This window comes from Gopherus flavomarginatus, chromosome 9 (assembly GCF_025201925.1).
Source record: "Gopherus flavomarginatus isolate rGopFla2 chromosome 9, rGopFla2.mat.asm, whole genome shotgun sequence".
Lineage (NCBI taxonomy): Eukaryota > Metazoa > Chordata > Testudines > Testudinidae > Gopherus > Gopherus flavomarginatus.
Window position 1 is genome coordinate 20,408,606 of NC_066625.1, and position 21,615 is coordinate 20,430,220.

Sequence of the window (21,615 nt, forward strand, 5' to 3'; positions counted from 1 at the left end):
GGGGAAGCAATTGTTATACATGTGCATTTTACTTCACAATTCTTTTTGCATATTCTAGCTATTTGAGGTATTTGGGTTTTGTTAAGAGCTTAATACACTGAAATATAACTTCACTATCTGGAATGAAGTACTCTTTTGTTTGTGAGATCTTTCTATTGTATAGAAAAGTTATTCATCTTGTAGAATTTCTATAATGACCATCAGCACAGTATCTGGATGTCTAATAGCTTCACTGCACAATCAAATAGGAAATTAAAACAGGGTAGGAAACAAATGAGCCCTTGTTTAAGCAAAGATCTGCCATAATTACCAAACATGGTAAGAAATAAAAACAAGTGACTGGTAACTTCATTTTTAAAGGCTAATAAATTTTAAGATCCTCCCTAATATCTACAACCCATCCTGGACAATGATCCCACACTTTCACAGGCCTTGGGTGGCAGGCCAATCCTTGCCCACAGACAACCTGCCAACCTGAAACATATTCTCACCAGTAACTGCACACCACACCATAATAACTCTAGCTCAGGAACCAATCCATGCAACAAACCTCGATGCCAACTCTGCCCACATATCTACACCAGCGACACCATCACAGGACCTAACCAGATCAGCCACACCATCACTGGTTCATTCACCTGCACATCCACCAATGTAATATACGCCATCGTATGCCAGCAATGCCCCTCTGCTATGTACATCGGCCAGACTGGACAGTCTCTACGGAAAAGGATAAATGGACACAAATCAGACATTAGGAATGGCAATATACAGAAACCTGTAGGAGAGCACTTCAACCTTCCTGGCCACACTATAGCAGACCTTAAGGTGGCCATCCTGCAGTAAAAAAACTTCAGGACCAGACTTCAAAGAGAAACTGCTGAGCTTCAGTTCATCTGCAAATTTGACACCATCAGCTCAGGATTGAACAAAGACTGTGAATGGCTTGCCAATTACAGAACCAGTTTCTCCTCTCTTGGTTTTCACACCTCAACTGCTGGAACAGGGCCTCATCCTCCCTGATTGAACTGACCTCGTTATCTCTAGCTTGCTTGCTAGCACACATATATATACCTGCCCCTGGATATTTCCATTACATGCATCTGAGGAAGTGGGTATTCACCCACGAAAGCTCATGCTCCAAAACGTCTGTTAGTCTATAAAGTGCCACAGGATTCTTTGCTGCTTTTACAGATCCAGACTAACACGGCTACCCTCTGATACCTAATATCAAAGTTTCTCTCTAATGTTTTTTTCCAAATTGAAGAACTGAACCATTTATAACTGGACCAGATTAAGCATAATGATTTATTGCATCCACACATGTTGAACTGATTTAAGATATTTTCCTTAATATTCACTTTGGCATCTTAAGCCATTTTAGTTACAATACACTATCCTATAAACCTCAGTACAGTTCCAAGAAGAAATACATTCTAGAAGATTTCACAGGGCCATTAGTGACCTGGAGTCAAATTCAACCTAACATTCCTTGTACTATTCAAATTGGTCTGCAGTAATGCTACCATTAAATTGGGTCACGCTGAGTTGTAACTAATTAAACCTGCTCAGATAATCCATTCCAACTAGTTATTAGACCATTTGACTCTTTGGAACATTTTTACATATGAGGACAAAGTGTTCTGGGGTATTTAATCAGTTTAATTTTTCAAGGGTCTCTGAAATGACATGAGCAACTATAGTATGTCAAAAACAGCATCTCCATCCACATTGTTGGTTTACCTTTGACTAGTTCCTTACCAATCCCATATCCTTTACTTGGCTGTGTTGTTAGCTCTGCTTCCTCCACACTTAGCATACAGCCCAGACTCCTATACTACTTAAGCTATTTGAACTATATTCACGAAAGACCTCAACATTGAAAAAAATGTCTCAAAGCATCACAGAGAGCAATGAAGAGAAACTGGACCCTCAGCTACTTTGCTTTAGGTCTGTGGCACGTGTTCATTGCAGAATACTAGTCTACAAGGCTTGCAGGAAGGGTGCGGGAGGGGACATGGGTCATGCTGGTGCTGAGGTGGCCTAATGGGGCTGGCAGGCTCCCTACCTGGCTCCGCACGGCTCCCAGAAGCTGCCAGCATGTCCCTGTGGCCCCTAGGTGGACATGTGGCCAGGGGGGTTCCGCGTACTGACCCCACCCCAAGCGCTTGCTCTGCAGCTCCCATTGGCCAGGAACCACAGCCAATGGAAGCTGCGGGTGTGGTGCCTGAACGCGGATGCAGCATGCAGAGCCACCTGGCTGCACCTCCACCTAGGAACATGTTGCCACTTCCAGGGAGCCCTCCCCACCCCAAAGTAAGCACCAACCAGAGCCCTCACCCCCTCCCGCATCCCAACTCCCTGTCTTAGCCTGAGCCCCCTCCCACACCTAAACTCCTGCTGGTGCTGGGGTGGGAGAGGTACGGTAGCCCGCAATTGCGGCTGGCCCAGGGGCTGCCCAAGCTGCTCAGGCGGCCCCCATGCCAGTCGCACCAGGCACTGCAGAAGTCCTGGAAAGTCACAGAATCCATGAGACTCACAGCCTTACTTATAGTACAATTCATCCAAATTGAGGACCTTAATATTCTTTATAAAAGTGGTTAATACCCCCATTTTACAGATGGGAATCCAAGAAACAAAAACTGCCTTATTCACCTAACACTGAACAGCAAGTAGAATAGCTGGAACTAGAATATAAGTCTAACTCCAAACTCCTTTTTCTAGATTACATCACTTCCGAAATTTCAGCTAGCAACTTAATGCATTCTCTGTAGTCAAGGCTGAAAAATCATTTCCATTACAAACTTATTTACACATACTTGTGATTTTTCAAGAGATTCACCTTTAGAACTGAAGTTTTCCACATGGTCTCTTGCCTGCAAATGAAAAAAATCTATCCAATGTTCATTGTACTTTCATTTGCCTTGAAATAGAAACACTATGATAAGTAGATGAAAGAGGTTTGTTTGTTTTTCCTCTCCTATAAACCATATGCACAGCAGCACATATCGTTTGAGCAGGTTGGGAATTTCATAGAAAAACACCAATTCATCTAAACTAAAACTGTTAGAGCGATACCCCGGAATAGCCAATATCCCAATGGTTAGGGCACTAACTTGGGATGTGGGAGACCCAGATTCAAAGTCTCTTCTTGGTCACATCACAAATGAGCACCCTACCCACCAGGCTGTGTGTTATTCTGGGGTGGGTGTCTAATTTTTTCCTGCAAAAAATTCAAAAAAAAGTATCTCCTTTCATCATTATGCAGAACAGGAACATGTTTGAAATCTCAAAACTTTTTGCAGGATAGGAAAAGCTATTTGCTGTTCCGCTTCTCTCATCATAGTACTGGATCAAAAGCAAGCTTGCTGAAGCTCTGCACTACCGTTTCTAGATCCATAGGCACAATGGGTTTGAGGACAACAAGAAAGCAACTCCTCCACAGAGAACTGAGATACTGGAAATGGGAAGTATCACACAAAGAAGTAGGGAATGTGGGTTTGTTGGACCATATCAGGGAATTTCTGTATTAAAACCATAAAGTGTATGTGGCCAAGAGAGACAAGGAGTAAAACTGAATTCAATTGAATTCCCCACAGCTTAGGCCTCTTGATTTTTCCATTTCTGTGTCTCTCCCTCTCTCTGGGAAACATGCAAGGCCAAACTGCTAATTACATTAACACATCCTAAGACAGAAAGTCTGTTCTCAAAAACAACTGTAATTGTTCTTCCAAACAGAACACAGTTTAGTAGCTTTTAACTTCTTTGCTATGTATGTTAAAGTTTAAGTAGATTTGCAACATCCTGAGAGTTGCTAAAAGTTAAGAAATAGTAAAGTAATAAATGATAAATGCATGTTAAAACAGAGGATGTATGTGAATGGATGCTTGATTTAGATACAGGATAAACTGATTTAGATAAAGAATGAATCAGGGAAGTGCCAGCCTAAGAATAACAATTTCACTCTCAATTGGCTGAAGAATGCACAGACCAGGCTGGAATCCACCCAAGTGCCCCCCCCCCCCATGATTCCAAAGAACAAGATAACACTCAAACATCAGGGATGTGCCACCTGCTGATTGATAATCACCTCAAACAAACATTAGCAGGATGAAGCAATTCCCATAGACTTGTATAAGGACAAAATCCTTTAAGAACAGACTCTAAAGACTGAAAACTTTGAATCTGGCTCTGCAACCACCTTCCAGGAGCATCAGATGCACATCTGACAAAGACTCGGCTCCACCCTTGTGTGCAGGCTACCTGGTCAGTACTCTGCCATGAGCAACCTCTAGGCTGGTAACTATAACAACAAAACTTGTATGAATGAGTGTGTGAATGAATAAGGAATGGTAGTGAAATTATATTGAATTGCATATCCTGATTTCTTGCTCTCTCTATATATTTGCAATAAACCTGGCATTTTGCCTCATCCCTCTTATAAGATCCTGTTGGTATTATTTTATTAGTGTAACAGGTTGACCTAGCAGGAGCAGCATTGCTGCTATTATGAACTTCTGTTAAGGTAATGTGACAAAGTCAGATCTGACAGCTGTAAGAGAGTAGGTAGAAGGCAAGTAATATCAGCCTTAAAATGACTAAAGCTCTTTCCTCTCAGACACCTGAATCAATTAAAGGCTAACGGTGACCTTTAAAGACCCCTCTTCCCTTAAGATAGAGTGAGGAGGGATGAGAAAAACTACAGCAGGGTTAGTGGCAGAAGGGAGAAAAGGCTTCTCTTGGGAGGAAGGCTGCTCTACTCCCTGTAGGAGAAATAGCCTAGTTAACTGCTGTTTGGGGAAGGGCTGGCAACCAGAAATCAGCATAATAAGGCAAAAACCCGGAAAGTGGGCAAGGTAAAGTATCTCCTTTTGTGTGTTGTGAGTTTGTTCTTTTGTTTTGCTTAAGAGAGCTACTTGTGTCTACCCTGAGGCTCACCTTGTAAATACTGAAAAAATAAATCAGAGCGAAGAATTAAAAAGCTCTGGAGTAAGACTGATTCACTCCAGGCCCCCACTGTCTGAGGGAGAAAGGCTGAGGCAGCGAAGGGCATGCCTTGCCACAGAAGTATCAGTCAAATTAGATATGAAAGTACCATATAATATGGCAACAGCAAAAGAGCTAGTGTCACCTTGAGTTGCATCCACAGAAGTATTTCACAGAGCTACGCGGTGGATATATACATTCTAGTATGACTGCAGCTAGACCGGGGTAGGCAACCTATAGCATGCATGCTGAAGGCAGCATGCAATCTGATTTTCAGTGGCACTCACACTGCCCGGGTCCTGGCCACTAGTCTGGGGGGATCTGCATTTTAATTTAATTTTAAATTAAGCTTCTTAAACATTTTAAAAGCCTTATTTACTTTACATACAACAATAGTTTAGTTATATATTATAGACATAGAAAGAGACCTTCTAAAAACGTTAAAATGTATTCCTGGCAAGCGAAACCCTAAACTAGAGTGAATAAATTACACCACTTTGGCACACCACTTCTGAAAGGTTGCCAACCCCTGAGCTAGACAAACGGTTCTGGGCACCTCAGTACTAAGAAGATGAAGACAAACTGGAGGAACTGTCTTGAAATAAAAAACTCAACGATTTTAACGTATATAGCTCCACTAGAGCAGGAAAGGGTTAACACAAACATTTGCAAATGCATAAAAAAAAACATGAACACCAGAAAAATTTAATATGGTAGAAGATATAATTAGAAATAAAAGAAGCTAAAAATGACCTACCCTAGAAAGGAAAAAGTATTGGGGTTGTGCATATTGACTGTGATGTAAACACCTTTCTGAAAACAACTCTTTTTTTTTAAGACATGAACATTCTACCTACCCTGGAAGATTATGGTACTAGGAGGTTGGTGCCAAACATATAGGAAAGCAATATCTGATCGAGGAGATAAATTTGACAGACTTTTTGACAGACTTTCACTATGTGCTCTGTGTAAAAATGAAGAGGTCTACTGAAGATCAAAAATCCTTTAAGACAGACACCTAAAAAGGTAACTGAGTAACTCAAGGAATTAATAATGGAATAGAGAGCATCTCGTTTCTAAGTCAATGTTACGCTTTACAAAAACACCCTGGAAAATGGCATCTCCTCTGATGAGCTCTAAACAATTCCTAGGCCCAGCTGAGGCAGACTGTCTGGATGGCTCAATGTGGGGTTAGGGTTGGAAAAAAGTTGAAAGCCTCTGCTGACCCACTTGGAGATATGTTCATGGCAGATTAATTCAGCCGAGGTAACGAAGTCCAGACTTCATCAGCTGGAGAGAAGGTCACAACAACACAGCACTTCTGAAGGTTAACTGAAGCAAAGGAGGTAATGGGGAACGTCCTAAATGATATTTCCTGTATCTTGTGCTCTTCTGTTTTCCCTGACAATACTCTAGCAAATACCTAAAGTTTCTCAGACTTCCTTAAGTTTTCCACAAGCCACATGAAGTGTCTAGACAACATATTATGGGTTTACACTTTTTACAACAGTTTACTAAAGCAGTCTTTAGTAGATCATGTGTAGCATCTACTATCATACACAGCATACTTAAGTGAACAATATGAAATTTTTATCCACACTTCTAAATTCTGCTTGAAAATCTAGCTCTTCATTATTTGTGGAAGTCGTTCTGGTAAAAGTCTTTACAATCAAGGTGTCATCAGCTTACCAGGAAATCCAATTTTATCAGAATGTCAATCTTAATTCACACCAAGTGTTACAGAAGATCACATAAAACACTGCAGAATTCTGCAGTTACACATAGTTTAACATAACAGAATTTGGTATTATGTATCATCTTTCACATTCCACCCATTCTCAAAGCACATTACAGCAGGCATTAAACATATTGGTAATACTGTGACTGTGGAACGTGGCAGCAATAGCTAAACAAACCGTACAGTCTTCCTAGATGTTAGAGATCTGGAACATTGTTCAGCTTTATCACCACTTGATCATTCCAACAACAGACACAGGATCGTTAAGGGTGGAAAATCAGAAAAGATATAGCGTATTGCAGTATACTGTTTGCATTAGGTAAAAGCTCAGTTTCTAGAGGGAGCTCTGACTCTGGCAAAGAGTAACTGCACTCAGATTGAGCCTGTATAAAACTGCATTACAACAAAATGGATCATGCATCCTTTTAAAGTGCTATTCTAGTGTCCCAAATACCTTTGAGAATGCACCTTATGGCCTATATAATCCACATTATTCTACCATAGCTGACACAGATCTGTTGCTTATTATTTATATTGTATTTTGTGCTTCTATATATTTCTGTTGTACAATAGCCCCAAGACCTTGGAATACTGAATGGAGAAGACAGGTAGGGCTCTAAAAACAAGTTGCGCTCCACTTTCTGAAGTACCAACTTATTTTGTTTTTGTTGAGAACGATAAGCGTAAGTCAGCAAGTTGATAGCATTAGCAGTTTAAAGTACTAGCAAGGTAAGTTTCACTGTACAGTTTACTGCTCTACAGAAACAGCAGAAAGCTGCTTTGGATTGATATTTAAAATAAAAGGAAGTTAAATTTCTTTGTCCAGAAGAGACAGCTTGTGGAGACTGGGAAGAAAAATGAAAAAGAAGAGAAAGAGTGGCTAAAATGTAGGAATACAACTGCTAGCAGAGTCAGCTGAACTGGGATACAAGAAATAAATCTAGCTGAAAACTGCTCAGTGACTGTTAATCTTCTAATTATTTTAGTTACAAAGTCAATTTTGTTCTTGACTATATTTCATGCTCCACCTCTTTTGAACTTCTCCTTTCTTTTATGAGGTGGTTCTGGAATTCCTATTCTTTCCCTTCATTTTATTTCCATTTGCCACTTTAAATGCCCTGCATGATAGTAACCCTTCCTTTAGCTCAGAAGGGCTTGATGTGGTTTAATAAATAGCCCCAAACTTCCTCTTCAATAGATGGGGGAAGGGAATCAATGAATTTTTCACTTCATCCAATAAATGAGACCAATTCCACAGTACTCCTATTTCCTTCTGCCCCAGGGAGCAAGAGACGGATTTTGGTCCTAAAGTTGTTGTCACAAGACTACTGGTACAACTACCACACTTTTGTCTGTCTCCTGTCTATTTGCCTGAGTCATACTCATTTCTTATCCCCCCACACCCTCCTTTTATGGTCTCTGTGCAGCCTTTGCACAAAGCATATAACTGATGGGAGAAAATATGACCCGTTCTTGGTCATTTTCCCACATTCCCATTGGGTATGTAGAGAACAAAGCCACCTAAAGGGTGTTAGACCTTTGAAAGTTTTCAACTGTTGTCTGCAAAACAGTTCTGTTTAACCTATTTGTTGAGTCCTTGCTAAACACATTAAGAAATTTGCTAGAAGCAAACAAAAGACATTGAAAGAAATGTTAGTGCCATTAAAAGTAACTCAACATTTTGACTTGCTCTACAACTTTCACCCTCCAGTTTTTGTTCTCATCACCTTTGTATGTAAAATTCTTCTAAATTCTACATACCACAACCACAGCAATCTTTAAAAGCCATTTTAAAGTGAGTCACAAAATACAATACGCACAATAAAAAACATGACTACACTGACTAAGTTTTAGAGAGTACTATAATAAAAATTACTGAAAACAAGAGTCTTAACTCACTTCTGTTCTTTAGTTTCAAAATACACGTCTTTTGTTTCCATACCCATTTATCTGATAAGATTGCCAAACAAGAGTTGTAACCTTAAGGAACTCATCCTAGATCAGTGGTTTTCAACGTTTTTTAGTTCGCGGACCCCTAAAAAATTTCAAATGGACCCCTTTGGATATCTTAGACATAGTTTGCGGACCCAGGTTGAAAACCACTGCCCTAGATAAAGCATTTTCTTTTAACTGCTTCCTCACTCCTTAAAGCATAAACATCTCAAATAGATACAAAAGTAAGGAACAACGCATGAGCCCAGAACATCTCTTTTATACGTATTTAGGAAAAGCAATAAAGCGTGATGAGAATTAAATACATGCTATAGAAATAGTGATTACTGTGGACAGAACTGTTCTGAGGCCCACACATGATCAACTGTAGTTTTAAGATTTACTTTCAGCTCAAATTAATTTAGTTTGGCTTAATACTTTAGAGATGGCTGCATAAAATAAGTTCTCTCAAAAGCATATCTTGTCTATAATATACTTAAACACTTAGTGGAAGATAGTGTAGGATGGCATTCAATTATAGATGAAAACGGAGAAAGGTTCTCAGTTAAAATTCCAGGTGAAGTCTCATGAAGTATGACTTTAGGTAGGTCAACCTTCTTGTACCTTAGTCAAACTATTAGTTGAACTTGACAAAACCAAGACTTCTTAAAGCTAGATACTGCATTTGGAAAAATTCTTAAAGGAGAAAAATGACAGTTTGGCCAAAGAAACCAAGTAAAATGCCATTTTATGTATAATCTGAAGGTGATTTTGCTTCCAAAGTCAGGCATGTAATTGTATTTATGACAACCAAATTAAGCTGAACAAAAATTCTAGTCACATTAAAAGTAACAAAGGAAAGCGAGGAAATAAAAATTATAGGGAGACACTCTCCTCAGTGGACTCAGGTGCAAACAGCAGAAAACCATGTATAAAACAGCATAACAGTGCAAGTATGGCACTAAAACCAGATGTGCCACAAGTACCCCTCATTGTTCTTGCTGATACAGACTAACACGGATACCACTCTGAAACTAAAACCAGAGTTTTTCCTGGATTTAAAAAAAGAAAAGAAACTTTTTAGAATTGGCTTTCCTAAATATCTTCGGTAAAAGATGATTAAACACTCAAATGGCTATTTAATCAAAAACTACCATTCTAGTCTATTAAATACATTTTAAAAATAAGAAGTAAATTTAGTATTTATGAAAGAAACCAATGCTAGTGCAATTTTCTCATTTCAGTTCTACTAATGTACCTTGTTCCTGACCTGCACCATCCTTTTGAGTCGGACTCCCCTCCTGAAGAGATTGAATATGTTGTGGCTTTATGAAGGAGTTTTACAGGAACCTAGAATTTTAGGCCACTTAACTCTTTTTAATTGACATCTAACACTTTCTCTTTAAAAGAAGCCTGGCACAATAATCATTAATACTCCTCCAGATCACTACACTTAGATTGTAAGCTCTGTGCAGCAGGCTTCATCTTTTTATTTTGTGTTTGCACTGTGCCCAGCACAATGGGGTCCTGGCCCACCACTACGGCTTTAACATTTTACTGAAATGCAAATAATAAATAATACATATAACAAATGTGAATCAAGATGTTCTACGAGCTGGCAGGGGCTGACTGCTGCAGAACACGTAAGTGCCTGAGGAAATGGGAAAAGTCAGACAGTGTTGCTCAAACAACCTATTTAGCACTATTTGCTAATCATGAGCTATACTGACTGATTTCCAGGGCAAACTCCACTTCCTGGCCAGAAGAGTCACAGATGTTCATATAAGCAGGAGGCAGCAACTTAATGGGGTAAAACAGAACCACACAAAAGAACCATCTTGGTTCCACCAATATCTTGGTCATCAACTACTTAACGTGACTAGGTACTCCCAGTCTCAAAGGGTCACAGCAATGAAGATATTGTTTGGAATTGCAAAAGCCTCTTGATGGAAGAAGGTTGCTCCAAGATAGACAAAAGTGCTTTTAATAGACAACGGCTTAATATTATGAAAACCCAAGTAAATATTTAGTAATGTACCAGTTTAAACCTTTGAAACATCTAGAAGGTATGACTATTATACAAGCCAGAAATTTCAAATCAGCCAAAGATAGTATTGCTACATAGGCAGCGTGTTCAGCAGCTGGAAAGAAAGGAGTGAAGACTGTCCACTTCGAAAGACTAAGGCCATGTCTATACTATGCCTCTATGGCTGCACAGTTGCAGCTATGTCGCTTTAGCACCATAGTACAAATAATTCCTACACAGACAGAATTAGTTTTTCCATCAATGTAGGCAATCCACTTCCCCAACCTAGCCATATCCACATGGGGGGGTAGGTCAACTTAACTACAGCACTGAGGGTACGTCTACACTACCCGCCGGATTGGCGGGTAGCATTCAATGTATCCGGGATCGATTTATTGCGTCTCGTCTGGATGCGATAAATCGATCCACGAATCGACACCCGTATTCCACCTCGGGAGGAGAAGTAAGGGGAATCAAGGGCGAATGGTGGCAGTCGACTCGCTGCCATGAGGACGGCCAGGTAAGTCGAACTAAGATACTTCGACTTCAGCTACATGAATAGTGTAGCGGAAGTTGCGTATCTTAGTTCGAACCTGCCCATGACTGTAGCCCAGGCCTGAGTGGTGTAAATTTTTCACACCTCTGAGCAACATAGCTAGGTCAATTTAAATTTTAAGTGTTGATCACACCAAGGAAGCCATATTGATTGGCTCTCAGTTAAGTCTCCGCTTGTCTATCTGGAAATATGGAAGCTGAGTCCCCAGGCCTCAACAGTGGTGAGAAGGCAGAAAAGGGGCAACATACAGTAAAGGAAATGAGGGAAAGTATTATCCAGCCTACTCCTACCAAGGAACTGCCAGCCTCATAAAAGAACTGGGGAAAAATAAATTACTGCAGATGCCATTATTCAAATATTGGTAACAGTATTTCAAACACCACCAGGAGTCCTTGTTCACAGTACAGAACAAAAGTCTGATGGTTCTCCCTTGAGGAGAAGATGATGCGAGTTACAGAAGCAGAGGGGATCTAAAAGTAAACTTTTTCATTATGTTTAAATTTAAAAGATTCTGATGGATTATGTACAAGATGTAAAAGTATTTTTTTAATTATTTTTAAATTTTAATTCCAAGTTTCATATTGGAGTGAACTTCAAATATTTTTCAAGGGTTCTTAATACAAATTCTGATACCACTTCAACTATTGGCAGCACCTTCACAATTTACATTTACCTATGAACATTAAAGTGCATGGATTCTTTCAACAGGAATTGAGCAGTCTGTCCAAAGCTTATCCAAATAATATTTTTAATGGTATTGCACAAGGTCATGCCTATTGTCAGCTGCCCACATAATACATATCCTGAATTTTACAATATCAGGATATGTAATATGCAAAGTCAGACTTAATGACCACAGAGCTTTACACTTAATTGTTTAAGAGAAGAATATTAGTTTTTAATATTGAATATTTTAAACACTTTTCTACAAGCCAATAAGTGAAAGTTTTGTTACTGATTTCAATCATCATCATATGGAAGTTAAATATTAAGGGGACTATGATATTCCTTTAGACACTAAGTCAGTATGCAATAATTAATAACTCATGATCTCTTGCTGGATATGGCTTATTAAACACTGTATAACAAATTGGTGACTGAATTACTGCAACCCTGATATCTGAAATAGAGGGTTCTCTCACATTGTGTTAATATGAATAAAGGAAGATTTCAAAAAAAAATCAATAGTGAGGTTTTAAATGACATATTCAAACAAGTTTCAAAATCCTAAATCACAAGAGTAACCTTGTAATCTATGAATAAGAATTTATGAATGACAAACTGCCAGAAAATGAAACCAAGTTTTTGACATTTGGAAGGAGACGCCTTCAATTTGAAACAGGTATTAATAAGCAGCTGTTGTTTAATTTCACCTATGTAAAAAGTGAACACCATGCATATGGTGTTTGCAAAATACGCTGAAATCCTTTGAAATGAAAGGCAATATAGAAATTTAAGATATTAATCTAGAGCCCTGCCAGCTAGACAGCCCTCCGCCCCAACAACCTTATAAAAAGTGTCACACTGGAAAGATTATTAAATGCTTAAAGTGATCCTCTTCATAAAGGCATAAATGATCTCTCTGAAATTGTTGGTGGAAGCTACAGGGCCAATCTCCCAGCCATGTCATGTCTACTACCACCCAGATCTGTGCCTTATCTCCCTTTTCTACACTCAGTTTCCCTTCCCCCCCCCCCCCCAATCCACTCCCATCTCTCAAAAGTATATTGATCTAAGGCACTTTCTGACCCTTAAGGATGAAAAGTAAAAAAAAAAAAAAAAAAAAAAAATGAGTTATGTAGAGAGAGTTTGGGATATAGATAGTATGTGAAACATGGTACTAATTAAAACTGAATTACCCCATTCTCCATCTCCGCTTCTTGACAATAAGGATATCTTTACTGCGCACCCTTGTTCAGATTCCTAAATTGTACCCTTTGTCTCCTTCCTAAACCTGCTCAGCACATTGCTCCAGTAGCTAAACTGTGCCACAAAGTGCCCTTCTGCCCTGCTCCACTATAACTCCACCCCCCATCTCTGTGGCTGTATCCTGAGTCACAATAAGTATTTCTATGCTGTCCTAAGGCTCTTTTAGCTAGATTTTGCAATGTGATCCTCAGCCCCTCTTCCTCTCCACACACACCAAGGTTATGCTCAAGTTCCCCACGTACCACCAGCCTCTCTGATGTCCTCTTCTCTCTCTACAAAGTTCATTTTCACAGCTCCCCTCCCGATTTCAAACCCAAATTCTCCTTGCAGACTCCAATCCCTTGCTCCTACATTTCCCCTCAGCAGCCTCACAGTCCATTTCCCTCCCACAGGCCCCACGAATATTAGCCCCCAGTCTCTCCCTACATGTTATCCTCATACCCAGTATGGCCCTTAGCAATACCCTCACATCCCACTTCCAGTGATGCCTCCCAGCGCTCCCCTTCCCTCCTGTCAATGTTACTCCCACGCCTCGACATCAATCTTTTCCTCAAGGCTTCGGCTTCCACCTCCTCCAACGCTATCCCCCAATATCCCCTTCCCCAGCCCTATTCTCCGGGCCGTAACCCCTCATACCTGAATGTGCCAGGGCCCTACTCACCACCAGGCCCTCCCCCCGTGTTCCCTTGTTTCCTCTTCGCCCCCGGGGCTACGTCTGCATTCCCCCATCCGGTGCACGCCCCCCCTTTTCCCCGCAACGTGGCCCCGGCGGCGGTTACCGTGGGGCGGGGGCGGCGGCAGGCCAGGTGGGGGGGAGGGCGGCGGTAGTCCAGGCGCCGCCCCCCCTCTCAGGAAGGACGGCACGAACTCGGCAGCGTGGACATTGGGCACGAAGGGCTTGGCGTTCACGTTGAGCTGGCGGCTGAAAGCCGCATCAAGGAGGAGCTCCTGCTGCTCGGCCTGGGCCTCTGCGGCCGGCGGGGCGGACCCAGGGTCGGCGCCGCTGCCCGGCTCGATGTCCGCCTGGTCCCAGCAGTCGGGAGCCGAATCGCTGCTACTCCCGCTGCCGTTCCCGTTCGCCTCCATTTTGTGGCTGCCCCACAAACCTCTGCGGCTCCGAAGCCGTACGGGGGAAGGCGGCGGCGGCGGCGGCAGCACCGACTCAGCACTCCCTCACTCCAGCGACTCCGCGTGTGCCCCACCGCCCTGCGCAGTGTGACCTGCCGGAGTTCCCGTGCCTCCTCCCGACAGAATCTTTCGTCGCCATCTTGGTAGTTATTTCTTCCCTGGTTCCCGTTCCATAACATGAGTGTACTGAGGTGTAGGTACTACGATTCCCATTAGGCTTTGCGCGCACATATTTGCCTTTCCTTCTGGGAGAGACGGGAAATGTAGTTCTCTTGGCCTACTGGGTCACTTTTCCCGGCGGCCTTTACGCGCTATTCTCTCGGCTTTGCGCCTCTTTCCCCTCCCTCCCGCCACAGAGAGACGGGAAATGTAGTTCGGGGAAGCCATGCTGAAGGAGAACACCGAATCCCAGCAGGCACTGCGTGCTCATTTGCTTTGTTCAACCTTTTTTTGCCACCGCATAGAGGGATGGGAAATGTAGTTCTCCCCCCTTGACTAGGGAGAACAACAGCCCTTCCGATAACTAACCTAGAAGTAGGAAAGGTGGGTGGCAGCTGGTGGTCTTCAGTGGTGATAGTCTGAGGGTATGTCTACATCTACAATTTTGCAGCGCTGGTTGTTACAGCTGTATTAGTACAGCTGTATAGGGCCAAAGCTGCAGAGTGGCCACACTTACAGCAACCAGCGCTGCAAGTGGTGTTAGATGTGGCCACACTGCAGCGCTGTTGGGCGGCTTCAAGGGGGGTTCGGCGAACGCGAGAGCAAACCGCAGGGAAGGAGACCTGCTTGCACGGGGGGTTCGGGGAACGCGAGAGCAAACCGGGGAAGGAGACCTGCTTCCCCGCGGTTTGCTCTCGCGTTCCCCGAACCCCCCTGCAAACCGCAGGGAAGGAGACCTGCTTGCACGGGGGTTCGGGGAACGCGAGAGCAAACCGGGGAAGGAGACCTGCTTCCCCGCGGTTTGCTCTCGCGTTCCCCGAACCCCCCTGCAAACCGCAGGGAAGGAGACCTGCTTGCACAGGGGTTCGGGGAACGCGAGAGCAAACCGGGGAAGGAGACCTGCTTGCACGGGGGTTCGGGGAACGCGAGAGCAAACCGGGGAAGGAGACCTGCTTCCCCGTGGTTTGCTCTCGCGTTCCCCGAACCCCCCTGCAAACCGCAGGGAAGGAGACCTGCTTGCTCGGGGGTTCGGGGAACGCGAGAGCAAACCGGGGAAGGGGACCTGCTTGATTACCAGAGAGGCTTCCTCAGGTATGCTGCCATACCTGCTTATTCCACGGAGGTCAAGAAAAGCGCTGGTAAGTGTCTACACTTGATTACCAGCACTGGATCACCAGCGCTGGATCCTCTACACCCGAGACAAAACGGGAGTACGGCCAGCGCTGCAAACAGGGAGTTGCAGCGCTGGTGATGCCCTGCAGATGTGTACATCTCCTAAGTTGCAGCGCTGTAACCCCCTCACCAGCGCTGCAACTTTGTGATGTAGACAAGCCCTCAGAGAGCTACCAAGTTGGAGGCGCTCAATTATCCCCCTTCCAAGTTCAGGTGAGTGTGTCACATGAAGTAACCTCATATGCACAATTCTATAGATGTTCCTGGGGATGTGGGTCCTCCATCTCCTAAACACAAGCCTTTTCCAGTTCACATCTGCAGGCTCCAATTAATTGGAAGTCTCCCTTTGACTTAAGTTGGACTAGTGGAGGCCCAGAACTCCTGAAAAAAGGTTAGGACAAAGGCAGTGAAGCCAAGTCTGATGATTTTTATGGCTAGTCTCATGATATTTGGTGTTTTTTTCTTAAAGCTCCAGCTCCGGAGTCAAGTGATTACATGAGACTCTTTTTAATTTTGTTTTTTTAAAGGATAGCATAACTTAGCTCTTGGCTGCAGAGAAAAACCTGAAAAAAAAAAGTGATCCAAGTATATCAAAGGCTTAGAACCTGGAAGGCAAATAAAAATAACTCAAAATATTTTTAAAGGTTTTTAAACTACAGCTGTTCGCACGGTTTAGACAAAGTGCTTGTTGTTGAATGTAAAATTGTTATGGCTGAGGATGAAACGGATGAGTTTGGTCATGTCTGGGGTGGATATCTGAAGTATTGTCCACTGTCCTATAGATATTTGAGATAGGCAGCAATGCCATCATTGTGACAAATATTGGTGTACAGGGAGGTGATATCCATGGTGGTAAGGATGGTGTTCTGAGGGAGATTGTTAATTTTATGGCATTTCTGGGGGAAGCTGGCTGTGTCCTGAAGGAAGCTGGCCCTTTGTGTGGTGAGTGGTTACATAGAGTAATACAGGGGTAGGCAACCTATGGCACGTGTGCCGAAGGCGGCACACGAGCTGATTTTCAGTGGCACTCAGGCCGCCCGGGTCCCAGCCACCAGTCTGGGGAGGGCTCTGCATTTTAATTTAATTTTAAATGAAGCTTCTTAAACATTTTAAAAACCTTATTTTCTTTACATACAACAATAGTTTAGTTATATATTATAGACTTCTAGAAAGAGACCTTCTAAAGACGTTAAAATGTATTACTGGCACGCGAAACCTTAAATTAGAGTGAATAAATGAAGACTTGGCACACCACTTCTGAAAGGTTGCTGACCCCTGGAGTAATATACACTATATATCTAGAAAGAGAGAGAGGTTATATAGAGTAACTTAAATACGTGCAAATTCCATTCCATGTATTCACAAAATGTCAATGAATATTTAATAATTTGGTCAAGGGAATTAACCACTGAGGATATGCCTGCAGGGCAAAGACAAACCCGCTGCTGGCCTATGCCAGCCAACTCAGGCTTACAGGGCTGTTTCATCGCTGTGTAGACTTCCAGACTTGGGCTGGAGCTTGAGCTCTGGGACCCTCTCATCTTGCAGGGTCCTAGAGCCCAGGCTCCAGCCAGAGCCCAGAAGTCTACACAGCAATGAAACAGCCTCGCTGGCTGGCATGGGCCAGCAGTGGGTATCTACTTGCTGCACAGACATACCCTTAGGGTGGGTACAAGTTCATAACAGCAGGGAGAATATGATGGCAGGAGAGCATATGGAATCTGGTGATATCAAGATGACAGTTTAAAAAGGAAGAGTTTTTTTTTCTGGTCAAGGTTTAAATTTTGATGGATAAATTTTTGAGGAATTTTTCACTTAGCAAGTTATGAAGAATATGAGGGGTCTGTGAGATCAAAGCTGTGGTCTGTGTAATACAGCGTTGTGTAGCATATTTTTTTCTATGGTTCTAACGTTTTTCTGTTTTCTTAAACTGCTAAAGTATAGAGCGTATTAAAACTTCATATTTCTACAGAGCCCAAGGATCTCAAAGTGCTTAACAAGACTTAATGAATTAAGCCACAAGTTAACACAGTGAGGTTGATAAGCAGTATTATACCCATTTTACAGAAAGAGCCATTGATTTCTGGTGCTTCCAGTATGGTTACTTAACTTGAGACTTTAATTATTCTCAGCCCAAAGTGTTAAAAAACCAACCAACCAACCTTGACATTGGCATATCCTCAGTGGTTAATTCCCTTGACCAAATTATTAAATATTCATTGACATTTTGTGAATACATGGAATGGAATTTGCACGTATTTAAGTTACTCTATATAACCTCTCTCTCTTTCTAGATATATAGTGTATATTACTCCAGGGGTCGGCAACCTTTCAGAAGTGGTGTGCCAAGTCTTCATTTATTCACTCTAATTTAAGGTTTCGCGTGCCAGTAATACATTTTAACATTTTTAGAAGGTCTCTTTCTAGAAATCTATAATATATAACTAAACTATTGTTGTATGTAAAGAAAATAAGGTTTTTAAAATGTTTAAGAAGCTTCATTTAAAATTAAATTAAAATGCAGAGCCCTCCCCAGACTGGTGGCTGGGACCCGGGCGGCCTGAGTGCCACTGAAAATCAGCTCGTGTGCCGCCTTCGGCACACGTGCCATAGGTTGCCTACCCCTGTATTACTCTATGTAACCACTCACCACACAAAGGGCCAGCTTCCTTCAGGACACAACCAGCTTCCCCCAGAAATGCCATAAAATTAACAATCTCCCTCAGAACACCATCCTTACCACCATGGATATCACCTCCCTGTTCACCAATATCTGTCACAATGATGGCATTGCTGCCTATCTCAAATATCTATAGGACAATGGACAACACTTCAGATATCCACCCCAGACATGGCCAAACTCATCCGTTTCATCCTCAGCCATAACAATTTTACATTCAACAACAAGCACTTTGTCTAAACTGTGCGAACAGCTGTAATTACTAGGATGACTCCCCAAATTGCCAATATCTCCATGAGCCACCTTGAGGAAAAATTTCTAAACAAATGCACCACTAAACCAATCATATGCCTGAGATACATCAATAATATTTTCATTCTCTGGACAGAGGACATACATGCCCTCATAAGTTTCCACCACAACTTCAACAACCACCACCCATCCATTAAACAATGTCTAGAACACTCCCACACTAGGATCAACTTCCTGGACAACACAATCAGCTCCAATAATGGAACGCCACAGACAGCTATATACAAGAAACCCATGGATCAGCACACCCACCTTCACAGATCCAGTTACCACCTCAAACACACCAAGAAATTTATCTATAGCCACAAAAACAACAGAGTCCGGTCGCGCCTTAAAACTAACAGATTTATTTGGACATAAGCTTTCGTGGGTAAAAAACCTCACTTCTTCAGATGCATGTAGTGAAAGTTACAGATGCAGGTATTTATATAATGACCAGATACTCAGATACCACAGAATATGCTCTGAGGAGAAAGTCTGGGATATATATCTTAACCATGGATGGCACGACTGGGGAGGTGTTCAATAGGACATCTGAGCCACACCCAGTGGGAGGCAAGCCCATGATCATATTTTGAGCATCTCCCCAACTATATGCTGTGAGTACATTTCAAGGGGTGGAGCTTCATTTGTAGGCAGAGCATGAAGTACCACCATTTGTTATTTTTCCTTCTCCATTTGATCCCACGTAACATAGGAGGCAAAAGATTGAAATGTAAGTAACTAGGTCATGAGTTGTTTAAAACTAAGTAAAAGAGGTAGTACTAAAACAATACATTTCTAAAGTATGTAGACTTAAATAATTCCTCTGCCAAGTGCAAAGCTCTCCCTATCATGCAAAGGGCCAACTCCATCAATTTCTGAAGAATCTAGACTCCCATTAAAAAAGTATTACGGTTATGAAAAAAACTCCAATTGTGACCTGATGCAGTGCTATTTTCTTGAGTATGCAGTAGCATTTCCAGGGCTTCTGTTGCTGCTCAGAGATTTCTTCAAGAGTGAAATTAAGGAGACTTAAATCTGTTTCACTACTGGACTATTCAGAACTTTGTAAAAATGGATGCGTCATCTCATTTTTATTCAGCTGCCATATGGGAGGGTTATGAGCAGCAGGATATAGTCTAGGTGCTAACCATATGAAACATGGACTTGAAAAAAAGGACCCCCCCCCCACCTGACAACAGCCAAAATTCTGAGGAAGAGCAAAGTAGTGGAGGTCACTTTCCCGCTCTTTGAATCTGCCAAAATTAGTACCACTCCTGACAGTCATGGGGTCTCTGGGTTTGGAGTGGGAAAAGAGTGATCCTTCTTCTTTCAGCATCCAAAGGAGCCTGAGGGCAAAAGCAAGATATTTAACAGCCAGAAATCAGATGAAAAATAACAAGGAGTCCGGTTGCACCTTAAAGTCTAACAGATTTATTTGGACGAAAGCTTATGCCCAAAAAAATCTGTTAGTCTTTAAGGTGCTACCAGACTCCTTGTTGTTTTTGTGGATATAGACTAACACGGCTACCCCTGATATACGAAAAATAGATCTCCTGACAAGGAGTTATAGGTAGGAGCACCCTGAAAGAAGTCCCAACACCCTCCAGCTGGTGGGAAGGAAGGCTTGGCTTCTTACCAGGACTTCTCTGGTGCCCCAGCTTTCCATGAATCTTTATATTAGCTTCTGGTTAATAAGTGACATTTTCTGGCTATTTGGTATCTGGTAAATTTTTATTTTATGGTTTCCCTTTAGTTGTGGATAAGCCCTTATTTGCTCAGTTTTATAACTATCACATTAACAATTGGTAAACCTATTATTATGTGAGTTCTGACTCTACTGAGAAGTCAAGTGAGCTCTTACCTTCAACCAAATGCCATACACGAAAGGGATTTTTCTCAGTTCTTTTGCCCCATTTAGAAAGGCTTCCACAGTCTCTCTTTTGTTAACAGCTTGGAGATGTGTCACTTCTGCTGGCTACCTCATTTGTGGGGAAAGGATTTTAGTTCTGTCAGCGTTTGCCTTGAGACTATTACTTGCGCACAGAGCTTGTGGGCAGTACTGTCTTATTACATATGTTTTGGCATCCCTTAGAAGGTTGGACTTCAAAGTATTTGAAATACAACTTGGATTTGGCATCCCTAAGCATCCCTGAACTCTGTTCTTGCCTCTTCTCCATTGTTCCTGGGTTTGTTTATGTGTGTATGTCTAGGGGGTGAGGGGAAGGAGAAGGCACAGGGGATGATGGGGAGGGGTTGGAATATAAATGCAAACAGGTTTGATAGTTTCCAGAGTACATGTTGCCAGAAGCCTCAGAGACTTTCTGTGTGGAAGAAAGGTTACTTGCAGTGTCTGTCAAGCCTGACACTTATTCCCTAGATACTGTGATTGTCAGACATCGTTTCAGAAGCTGTTGTGGTTCTCCCAGGTGTTCCAAAGGGTGTGCAAACCTGTTCTGCAGGTTTTTCCATGCATAAGAGGTGAGTAAAGCGAAACCCTAAGGTTTTAATTGATCTGATAACTTTCAGTGTTTTCAACCTGGAATATTAAGCAGTACTTAAAAACAAGAGCTAAGCAAACAAGTAAAATCATGATTACTTAACTGGGTCATATCTATTGGAATATAGATAGTGATGTTTTATTGAGGTGTCTCCGCAATATAAAGCTTTTTACTTTTTCAAATAGTCCCATTATATCATCCAGCCATTTAAACTAAAATTGTAAGTAAAAGCTCGTATGTATTTTTTTTGTTGAAGAATTTTTTATTCTAGAACCACTCATGTTTGCTGCCAAAATTCTTGTAATGGACTGATGCCATTCCTTAAATTAAATTAGATTATTGATTTACATACAGATTCTGTCATCATTGCAACATGATTGCCTCATTAGGTTTTCTTCATGAATGTAAAAGGACCCATAATGCAAGGGAGATGAAAAAGTTTTAAAGGTCTTTCAGTAATAATTAGTTCGTACATGTCTATCATAGGTACTTATATGGCCTTCATTGCCATAA

General features: G+C 41.9%; 2 protein-coding genes across 5 annotated transcripts in view; one reads left to right on the forward strand and one right to left on the reverse strand.

The window, feature by feature from the left end:
- GSPT1 (G1 to S phase transition 1) overlaps nt 1-14,356 on the reverse strand; it is a 46,158-nt gene extending 31,802 nt beyond the window's left edge. For 2 of the 3 annotated variants that reach the window (XM_050967747.1, XM_050967746.1), the window contains exon 1: nt 13,947-14,354. In XM_050967747.1, coding sequence (XP_050823704.1) covers nt 13,947-14,253 — 307 coding nt within the window. In that variant the 5' untranslated portion in view covers nt 14,254-14,354. Of the gene's footprint in view, nt 1-13,946 lie in introns of all 3 variants that reach the window. The other variant, XM_050967748.1, reaches the window with a different exon arrangement.
- A 291-nt stretch (nt 14,357-14,647) lies between these two features.
- The window catches only part of TNFRSF17 (TNF receptor superfamily member 17), a 49,212-nt gene continuing 42,244 nt past the window's right edge, over nt 14,648-21,615 (forward strand). For both annotated transcript variants that reach the window (XM_050967783.1, XM_050967784.1), the window contains exons 1-2: nt 14,648-14,871; nt 15,787-15,840. The gene's annotated coding sequence lies outside the window, so the exon portion shown is untranslated. The remainder of the gene's footprint in view (nt 14,872-15,786; nt 15,841-21,615) is intronic.